This window comes from Hibiscus syriacus, unplaced genomic scaffold (genome assembly GCF_006381635.1).
Source record: "Hibiscus syriacus cultivar Baekdansim isolate YM2019G1 unplaced genomic scaffold, ASM638163v2 tig00013960_pilon, whole genome shotgun sequence".
In the NCBI taxonomy this organism is placed as follows: domain Eukaryota; kingdom Viridiplantae; phylum Streptophyta; class Magnoliopsida; order Malvales; family Malvaceae; genus Hibiscus; species Hibiscus syriacus.
The window spans coordinates 1,805,498-1,815,539 of record NW_024062312.1 but is presented as its reverse complement, the minus strand read 5'-3'; the positions used below and the strand labels follow the sequence as shown (position 1 = coordinate 1,815,539).

The window sequence follows — 10,042 nt, the reverse complement described above, 5'->3', positions numbered from 1 at the left end:
GTTCAAGCACAAACGATTGTACTAGGGTGATTGAACGTTTATTCTCAAATGGTTGAAGTTTAATCACCTTAGTTTAATAAAAGAAAACTTAGTTGAAGTTTATGAATGGTGCAAACTGGATTGATAAAATCGCTCATAATATATCAATGTAAAATCCATTTTAGATTAATCGATCAAATATTGATACTTAAATAAAAATATAATATTAAATTGATAAATTATAAGACATCAACTCCAAATTTATTTTAGTAATTTTAAATTCATTACTAAATTTTATATTAATTGATGAAGAAATCAAGAGAGAATGTTAATTAATATCAAGTAAAAAATCCTAGCTTTCCTTAATTACAAATCTTGTCCCTTTAAATACCCACACTTCAGATCAGGTCCTTTTATTTTCACTGCTCGTTTTCGATATAGTCGGTTTATTCCTCTATCTCTGTTATCTCTAGGTGACCCCTTTCTCTTCGGTTTCAATTGGGGTCGCCCAAAATCACAAAAAAAGAAGAAAATTTTTGAAAGAAGAAAGAAAAACCCAAAAATCTCACTAAATTATTAGTCAACTTTGATTCAAAAAAGTTATTTTCCCCCATTTTTTTGGATATATTTTTCAACCATGTCGGAAATGGCCAACACCGATCCGGAAGGAATAGACGCCGTGCGAATGACGTGGAACGTTTGGCCGCGTACCAAAGTCGAAGCCAGCAAGTGTGTGGTACCGTTGGCGGCTACCATCTCTCCGATCCGCTCGCATCCGGACATCCCCACTCTCCCTTACGCGCCTCTACGGTGCAGGACGTGTACGGCTGCTCTCAACGCCTTCGCGCGCGTTGACTTTACCGCCAAGATCTGGATCTGCCCTTTCTGTTACCAGCGCAACCATTTCCCGCCTCACTACGCCATGATCTCCGAGACGAACCTCCCGTGCGAACTCTACCCGCAGTACACCACCGTGCAATACGCGCTCTATCCCGATCCGAACAACCCTGCCAGTGCTCCTCAATTTCCGCCGGTGTTTGTATTCGTGTTGGATACTTGCATGATCGAGGAAGAGCTTGGGTTTGTCAAATCAGCGATGAAGCAGGCGATTGGGTTGTTGCCAGAAAACGCGCTTGTTGGGTTCGTTTCGTTTGGGACTCAAGCTCATGTCCATGAATTGGGGTTCTCGGATATGTCGAAGGTCTATGTTTTCAGGGGTAGTAAGGAGGTTTCCAAAGAGCAGGTGTTGGAGCAGTTGGGCCTTGGTGCTTCCGGTCGGCGGCCAACTCCCGGGCATCCGAAAGGCCTACAAAATGGGTACACGGATACTGGTGTTAATAGGTTCTTATTGCCTGCTGCTGATTGTGAATTCACGCTGAATTCGGTGTGTTTTATTATCATTTTTTGTGGGAAATCATCTTTTAAGTTATTGAACTTTTTATTAATTGATATGTTGGTTTTACTGTAGTTGTTGGATGAGTTACACACGGATCAATGGCCTGTAAAAGCGGGGCAGAGAGCTTTAAGGTGCACCGGGGTTGCCTTAAGTGTTGCAGCTGGATTGCTTGGAGCATGCATGCCAGGTACTGGTGCTCGGATTGTTGCCCTGGTTGGTGGTCCATGTACTGAAGGTCCTGGGACGGTAATGCCACTGAACTCTTTGTTTAGCTGTTGAATTCTTTAGAATAAGACAATTAAATGATACAAATCAAATTTTATATAGTTGATAGTAAAGCATATATAATTCGTTTTATCATGAGTAGTAAGAAGTTTATTGACCAGCACTCAAACACAATCCAAATAGCATATATGGTTGTGCTGGATATGGGTTGTAATTTGTAAGATTATGGTCCTTATATTTGCTGCCATCCTGATTACACCACTGGTATATTGGTGGGTTTGACTTTTCTGTATGGTTACAGTTTCTTTTCTGTAGTGGTTGCTATGTTGCCCAAACTCTTCATTTTTCTTGAAGTATCATTGTCCGACACTTCTTGGTTAACACATTCTTGTTTGTCATCACTCATCAAGATGATAGCGGTTTTTATTATTTTTGCAGATTGTATCAGAAGATTTGTCGGAGCCTGTGCGTTCCCATAAAGATCTTGATAAGGATGCTGTTCCTTATTTTAAGAAAGCCGTCAAATTCTATGATAGTCTTGCTAAACAGTTGGTTAGCCAGGGTCATGTTCTCGACCTTTTTGCATCAGCACTTGATCAGGTTTGTCTGAGCAACTTTTTAGGTTTTTGAATTATATTTGAACTCTTCTTGCCTTAGGGCAAAGGACTACTAAGAGGGAGGTTTTTAATGAGGCATCCTATTCCTATAAAAAAAATTATATTTGAACTCCTTTTTGTTCTCAAATCTGTCTGTAATATTTTTGTTGTCAATGTTCCTTCCAAACTAATCGACTCTCTTAATAAGAATGGATTCACTTGAAAGTTTTTTGGTTCTTTTTTGTCTTTTAACTGGTCCCACGTATTTAATTTAAACATTTGATGAACCTGCTGAAGCAGGTAAGATATAAGGACCCTAATTTTATTTGAAACTTAAACAACCCAATATTTAATTCTTTCTTTCTCTCTCTTGCATTTGGATTTTACTCGTTAATTTTCAGTGCATATATGATGTAGTGGAAATATGATAACATTTGATGTTTTCCCCCTTTCTTATTAGCTTGGTAGCTAGTACTGTAAATGCTTTATATGTAAGAAACTGTGGATGTAATACTTATCATGTTTAACGTGGGTGCAAATCTTTGTCCAAGGATCTGTCTGATGGGTGGGTTTGGAGAGGAAACGGGGATGGGATCTATTCTATTAAGACCAGTGTCGTAGCTTGCAGTCCTGTTTTGTCAGTTGATTCTTTTTGGATGAGATTCATTTGAAGGGGTTTGGTGCCTCCCAGAGTGGAGGTCTTTTTGTGGCAGGTTGTGCATCATAGACTGCCAGTAAAACAGGAACTACAAAGGAGAGGAGTTTCAGCTGTTATAGATGTGTCATGTCCCCTATGTAAAAAAGAGGTTGAATCCTCTTTGCATTTATTTTTTACTTGCCTTGTGGCATGGGCATTGTGGATGAAATTTTTGAAATTGTGGGGTGTTAGTTCGGTTTTGCAGGCCAATGCTCAAAGTTTTCTGCTAGCTTGGGAGCATTTGGTCCTTAATTCTAGAATTTGGTCATATATTCCGGGTGTGGTGCTATGGACTATATGGAAATATAGGAATGACATTGTGTTCGATGGGGGTAGGCTCAATCAGATCGATCTGTTTTTTATGGTAAGATGTAGGCTGGCGACCTGGTTCATAACGAATTCCAAGGATGTCTCTATTCTAAAAGACTCTCTCATCTCTGATCCTACTATTGGGGATTCTTGCTCTAATTCAAGGTGTTCGATCATTGAAATTGTGTCTTGGTCTCCTCCTCCAAAGGGTTTTATTAAACTTAATGTGGATGCAGCAGTGAATGGTGATTGGAGGAAGAGTGGTGTTGGGGGAATTCTTAGAGATGAGGATGGCTCGGTGATGGGCTCTTTTCAAGAGCCATCTGGCCCAGGTCCTCCGGTGCTGATTGAGTTGTTGGCAGTTAAGAGGGGCCTAATTTTTTTTGAGCCGTTTCATCAGCAGATGAAGGAACGTTTATTGATTGAATCTGATAGTAAACTTGCAGTAGAGTGGGTCAAGAATTTTGATCTCTGTCCCGGTGTATACTCTAATTTAGTAAAAGATATTGTTACTAAGTTAAGGGAGTTGAATGGTATTATTAGATGGGTTGCTAGGTCAGCCAATGTTGAGGCTGATAGTTTAGCCAAAGCTGGTATTGGCTAGTTTTACATTTGTGATTTGCTTTTGTAGTCTTTGGGTTAGATTATGTAAAGGGAGTGTTTATGTGTTGTTGTTAATCATTATGTATATTGTGGTTTTTAATGAATCCTAAGGCACTCTTTTCCTCCTTCCGCTGATTGAGAAGCACTTAGTGTTCCATTAATCATGAAGGGGGTTTTTAACGAGGCCTACATTCCTATCAAAAAAATCTTTTATTTAAATGAATGCTATTGACTTCAGACGATAGTAATCCTGACATTGTGAACTGTACATAAGTATTTAATTGGTATTTGTGTGTTTTCAGGTTGGGGTTGCTGAAATGAAAGTTGCAGTTGAGAGAACAGGTGGCCTTGTTGTTCTAGCAGAAAGTTTTGGTCATCCTGTATTCAAAGATTCTTTCAAGCGCATGTTTGAGGATGGGGAACAGTCTCTTGGCCTCTGTTTTAAGTTAGTTTCTTTCACACCATCTCTTGTTTAACCTTTTTACTATAATACTTTTCCCTACTTGTTGGTAAATTACTATATAGTTGCATCTTTAATTTCTTAATTTACATTTTTGCTCCAATTCCAGACAGTATTATGTGTGTTTTATTGAGTTCTAAATGTGTCAACCACCCAGAATGCTATTAAGTTCTGATGTCACTCAGCACTAGGTGATGCTGCTCTGAAAGAGTGCAAACTTTTGATATAAAAGTTCCTCTGAACTAGCTATTTTTCTGGACGCAGAACAAAAAAAAAAAAAATTTATCACCTTGCTATTTTTTTTCTGAACTAGCTATTTTTCTGGACGCAGAACAAAATTTATCAAATTGTAAATGCTGGTATTTTGTGTTGTCGTACTGTCTTATGGCTTAATTGATTTTTCATGTAAATTTTGCCAATGGGAGTGCTTGCATCTTTTAAAGTAATAAAGGTATTACCTTGCTGCAGTTGGGGTTGAATTTCTGATTTCAAATTTAGTGCTGATTGCTGTAAATGAACTGTCTCTGTAACTTACGCACTCATGCTGTAGCCTAAGTTTGTGCATTGGCATGCATTATCTGTAACCTCTGATTTGCTGTGGCATGGTTTGGAGCGCCCAGAAATATGAACCATGTTAGCTTTAGTATACAATTCAAACTCATTATTTGTTCTTTTTTCTTTTTCCTAGTGGCACCCTTGAGATCAACTGTTCTAAAGACATCAAGATCCAGGGGGTTATTGGGCCTTGCACATCTTTGGAGAAGGTTGGGCAATTTAGAAAATTTGTTACATTTCCCAATATCTCGACACAGACACTATAAATTGTAGACACAGTTTACTTGTATTTATGGAGACTTAAGCTGATAACTTTGAGGATTGCAGAAAGGACCTAATGTTGCTGACACAGTCATTGGTGAGGGGAACACTACAGCATGGAAAATGTGTGGTCTTGACAAGAGTACTTGTTTGACGGTTTTATTTGATCTTTCATCTAGTGACCGATCAAATGCTCCTGGAGTTGCAAATCCACAGCTCTATTTGCAGTTTCTTACAAGGTTTGCTTCACAATCTACTGAAAGGCCATTTTTTTTTACATTCAAACTATATGTTTAACTTGTCTTTTAATTTGCTCTTTTAGTAGTTTGATTTTGAAGTTTTTATTGCAGCTATCAAGACCCTGACGGTAAAACAATGCTTCGAGTTACAACTGTGACTAGACAATGGGTAGACAGTGCTGTTAGTTCAGAGGTTAGTTTAGGTTTTGGTTTGAGCTGTCTAAATAGCACCTAAGTGTATCTTTATGTTTCTTCCTTTTCGTTCTATTTTATGTTTTGTTAGATTTCAGTGGTGGTAGGTCAGCTGATCTGTATAAATTTAAGTGCCATACATGTCTTGGTTTGGATAGTGTAAGAATTAATTAATGCTAACGGTGAATAATATCTCCTTTCTAGGAACTAATTCAAGGTTTTGATCAAGAGACTGCGGCTGTTGTAATGGCAAGAGTAACCTCCCAGAAAATGGAGATGGAGGTAATTTAGGAAGTCTTTTATTCAACTTTCTACCTGTTGCTTATCTCATTTGAATGTACTCATTGTTAACTTATAATCTACTTAGCTGATGTGTGCTCTTCTTATTTCATTATTCTATTTTTTTTATTTTTTATTGAATAATTTCCAATCTTATTATGTGTTCATGTTATTGGATATGAATACTCTCTTAACCCTCATAGCTTTTAGCGGTTCTTACATTCCCTTGTTATAATTTCTATGTATTTTTCGGGCCGAACAATAACATATTTTTCAGGTGATTGTAATTACTTCTTTATTTGTTACTTAATCCCTTGATTGATCATGGCTTTCTGTTTCTTTTAGGAGGGGTTTGATGCTACAAGGTGGCTAGACCGGAATCTCATTCGACTTTGTTCCAAATTTGGCGACTATCGAAAGGATGATCCATCATCTTTTACATTAAACCCTTGTTTTTCTTTGTTTCCTCAGTTTATGTTTAATCTGCGACGATCACAATTTATGCAGGTAATAATCCTTTTTCCTAATATGCTACCTTTTTTTAATAATATTCACTTGGCCTACGTTCATAATGGTCTTTTCCCCTTTTTTGTGTCAGGTTTTTAACAATAGTCCAGATGAAACTGCCTATTTTCGCATGTTATTAAACAGGGAAAATATTACAAATGCTGCTGTCATGATTCAACCATCATTAATAGCATATTCATTTAACTCGCTACCCCAGCCAGCGTTATTGGATGTGGCCTCCATTTCAGCTGATCGTATTCTCTTGCTGGATTCATATTTTAGTATTGTAATTTTCCATGGCATGACGATAGCACAATGGCGCAACATGGGTTACCAGAACCAGCCTGAACACCAGGTATGATCATTTCGTTCATTCCTCCTGAATCTAATGCTTAATGTATATTCATTTCAGAACCACCATGTTTATAATGTGCAAATTTCAGTACTGCCTGAAGTTGAAGTCATACTAATGTGCTTAAGTTCATGTGGTATAGTGAAGTTTCACGTTTATAAACCATTTTGTATGCTCATAATCTATGATTCTATTGTCTAAAGCTTTCATTTCCCCCCTTGCCTCAGGCCTTTGCACAGCTTTTGCAAGCACCCCAGACGGATGCACAAATGATTATTCGGGATCGCTTCCCTGTCCCTAGATTGGTTGTATGTGATCAACATGGATCCCAGGTCAGTATATTTCATTTAAGACTTAATTTTTTTTAAATAAAATATTTCTTCGGATATATAAAAATTGTTCCTGGTTTACCATTGTGAAATTCATTTCAATCTGAACACAATCTTTAAAAGAAAATTTGACCAAACATTATAAATTGGCTCAAATTAAGCTTGCTTTTTATAGTTGTTAGATGCACAGTTTACTTATATGGGTTCCGGCGTTCGTTACCTTAATCAGTATATGGTGATTACAAATCGTTTTCTTTACCAAATTATGGGGCTTATTTTTTTGTTTCCTTGAGCAGGCTAGATTTTTATTGGCGAAGTTGAACCCGTCAGCAACATACAATAATGCAAATGAAATGGCTGCTGGATCAGATGTAATCTTTACGGATGATGTAAGCTTACAAGTCTTCTTCGAGCATCTCCAGAAATTGGCTGTACAATCTTGATCTTCGAAGATAGTTGGAAGGCTTGTGATTTCTGGATTCGTCATGAGTTCTGTATCCTGATCCCCACTCTTGCATCAGTTCTTTTTACCTTTTCCATTGAATTTACGAATGAGGCATCGATCACCATCACAGTATTTGATAAAAACAAGGGATACAGTTAGCACCGTATTGACCCTTTGAGGGTTTCCGGGAAGTTATCTGGTCAATAAGCGTAGCATCAAAGAGGTCAGTTGAGTTGTTTTTCTTAAAAAAATTACAGGGAAGTTATTGGTGAGGATTTATTCAATTAGGAACATATTTTGACAGAACAATTTTGTTCTCTTTTTGGGATATTGAATACAGATGAGGTGTGTGTATTTGTGTACCGAGTTTCAAAGTCATATATAGTGTGTTGTTTATTGAGGTTCAAAGACTCCAGGTTTTCAAGTCTTACGTGGTGCAAGACTGATAAACAGCATTGCTATTAAGCATAAAACAGATGACAAAGAATGAAAAAGATGCAACGTGATGCTGTTTACCTTATCCGAGACTTGATCGAACAATCTTGCTATATCATTGCTTTGCTCTGTGTTTAGCTACCAAATCGATAAGGATGTGATATGTCCATCTTTTCTTGTCCCTGGCTTCTGGTTCAAAGGAGGTGAATACTGCTTCACAATCTCTAAGAAAATGTCCCTTTTCGAATGCAGCGAGAACCAGCGGGTCAGTGTTAAGTTCTAGGCCTCTATAAAGAAGCCCCATCTTTCTCCAAGTCTAAAGTTTCAGCCCCATCAAACCCGCTCTCGATAGCGTCGAATAAGATCCCGATAGTGGTTATATCGGGTCTTACTCAGTAGCTCTGTAATCGAGAGAGTAAACTTCTCAAATGCTTGAAATCTTTCATCTTTAAATAAGCTAGCAAGATAATATTCGCTATAGTTACGTTCCATGAAGCTCTTGCTTCATCCATTTCTAAGATGACAGAATCCATCCCTTTTCGACTCAAAAGACGAGCATGAGAAAGGAGGCACAAACACCATACAAGATCTTTTCTACTGGATCTTGAAGAAAGATCGATACCCAGATCTTAAAATCGCGAAAACATATAGTTCTTGGTGTAAACTTCGGCTAATTTCCTAACCGTATCCTCCTTTGAAGAAGTCGAGTTCACAACCTTTCGATAAACCTTATCCATCTTATCCAGAATCGCAAAGTTTGCATATGCCTTGAGCATTGCAACCATAGAAGAAGATTGCAAATTCATCTGCTTCGAGATCACGATAAGATGAACTCGTTCCATCTTTTTAAGCAACCCACCACGCGAAAACTCACGGATGAGCAAGTTATAGGTAAAATGGTCAGGTGAGCATCCATCTGATTCCATATATTCAAGAATGTACTGATTTCATCATACATTTTCCATATGCCTTGATTAGCCCATTGTATGTGTCGGTTTCGGGTTCCAAACCGATTTCTTTCATCTCTTTGACAAAGAACATAGCATCATCGAACTTCCCATTTCAGGCATAAGCACGTATTATCGAGATGTAAATCTCTAAAGAAGGTCGTAGACCGTAATCCTCCATTTCTTGTAGTGCCGCGACCGCCGCATCGGTCATTCTCTCTTCACATAACAATCCTAAAAGCTTTTCATAGTTCAGTTCATTGATTCTTGATTTCTCTATGTTCTTCCAAATGAAAAACCTGTCCAGAAATACATAACTTTTAGAACTGCAAAGAATAATCAAATTGGAAACTAGAGAACATCCCATGTTCTGCAGTATTCACTGTAGTTTCCCATCCATTTTCTAACCCAAACCATTACATTTTCACAGAGGCCAAACACAGTTCCATTTTCATTCAGTTAAAATAAATCATCCCTTTCTCGGAAACCAAACAAGGTCCCATCTTCTACAAATATAGAACTAAATCATTAAACCCTAGAAACCCACGTTCCAAATTTAGTGAAAAAAACTGAACTCTTAAGGATTGCATAATGAAATACCCAGAAAGAGCAAAAAGAAAAGAACCTGGAGGCATTCCTGAGAAATCTAATGGCACCCAGAAATCATTTTTGATCCAATCTCCGTCATGTCGAAGAATTTGCAAAGGGCAAGAACCCCCCTTCTCCAGCTTTTCAAGTAAGGCCCTGAGCCTCCGGTGGTGATGATAAGTCTCCACAAAAAGCGTGGTACGGGTTCTGGAAGAAACACCATCCGGCGGAGGCGGCGGCGATGGGCGGGGAGAGGAGAGGCAACAAGAACAGCAATACCTGGTTCGTTTTGGGAACTGGGTTTTGATTAAAATCGATTTTTGGTTGGACTTATCAAGGGAGAATTGCCATCTCAAAGTGATTTTGCAGTCTAAATTCAGGGCTATTGCATTCTCCATCCATTAACATGCATAAATTTTCTCTGGTTCTCTTATCTTTCCTTCGAGTTTGAAGAGTTAAAATAAATAATAAAAATAAGGGTAAAGTATATAAATATTCCCCAAATTTTTAGGGTCCTTGCATTTTGGTCAATATACTTTTGCAATTTTCAATACAGTCATTAAACGTTTAGTTCGTTTTTGTTTTGGTCCCTACCGTTACATCCGTTAGTTTTTGCTGACGTGTCACTTAACTCCGTTAGCTTTCTGT

At 38.0% G+C, this 10,042-nt stretch overlaps 1 protein-coding gene and 1 pseudogene across 1 annotated transcript; one reads left to right on the top strand and one right to left on the bottom strand.

Moving 5' to 3' along the window:
• Positions 1-433: 433 nt before the first annotated feature.
• LOC120206744 (protein transport protein SEC23-like) lies at positions 434-7,786 on the top strand. The gene is made up of 12 exons (XM_039206328.1): positions 434-1,363; positions 1,448-1,621; positions 2,039-2,200; positions 4,108-4,250; positions 4,954-5,029; positions 5,148-5,320; positions 5,432-5,513; positions 5,717-5,794; positions 6,137-6,298; positions 6,390-6,653; positions 6,878-6,982; positions 7,276-7,786. Exons 1-12 carry the CDS (start codon positions 617-619, stop codon positions 7,420-7,422), a joined length of 2,313 nt encoding a protein of 770 aa, XP_039062259.1. The 5' UTR covers positions 434-616; the 3' UTR covers positions 7,423-7,786.
• A 156-nt stretch (positions 7,787-7,942) lies between these two features.
• LOC120206745 lies at positions 7,943-9,804 on the bottom strand (annotated as a pseudogene).
• Positions 9,805-10,042: the final 238 nt, after the last annotated feature.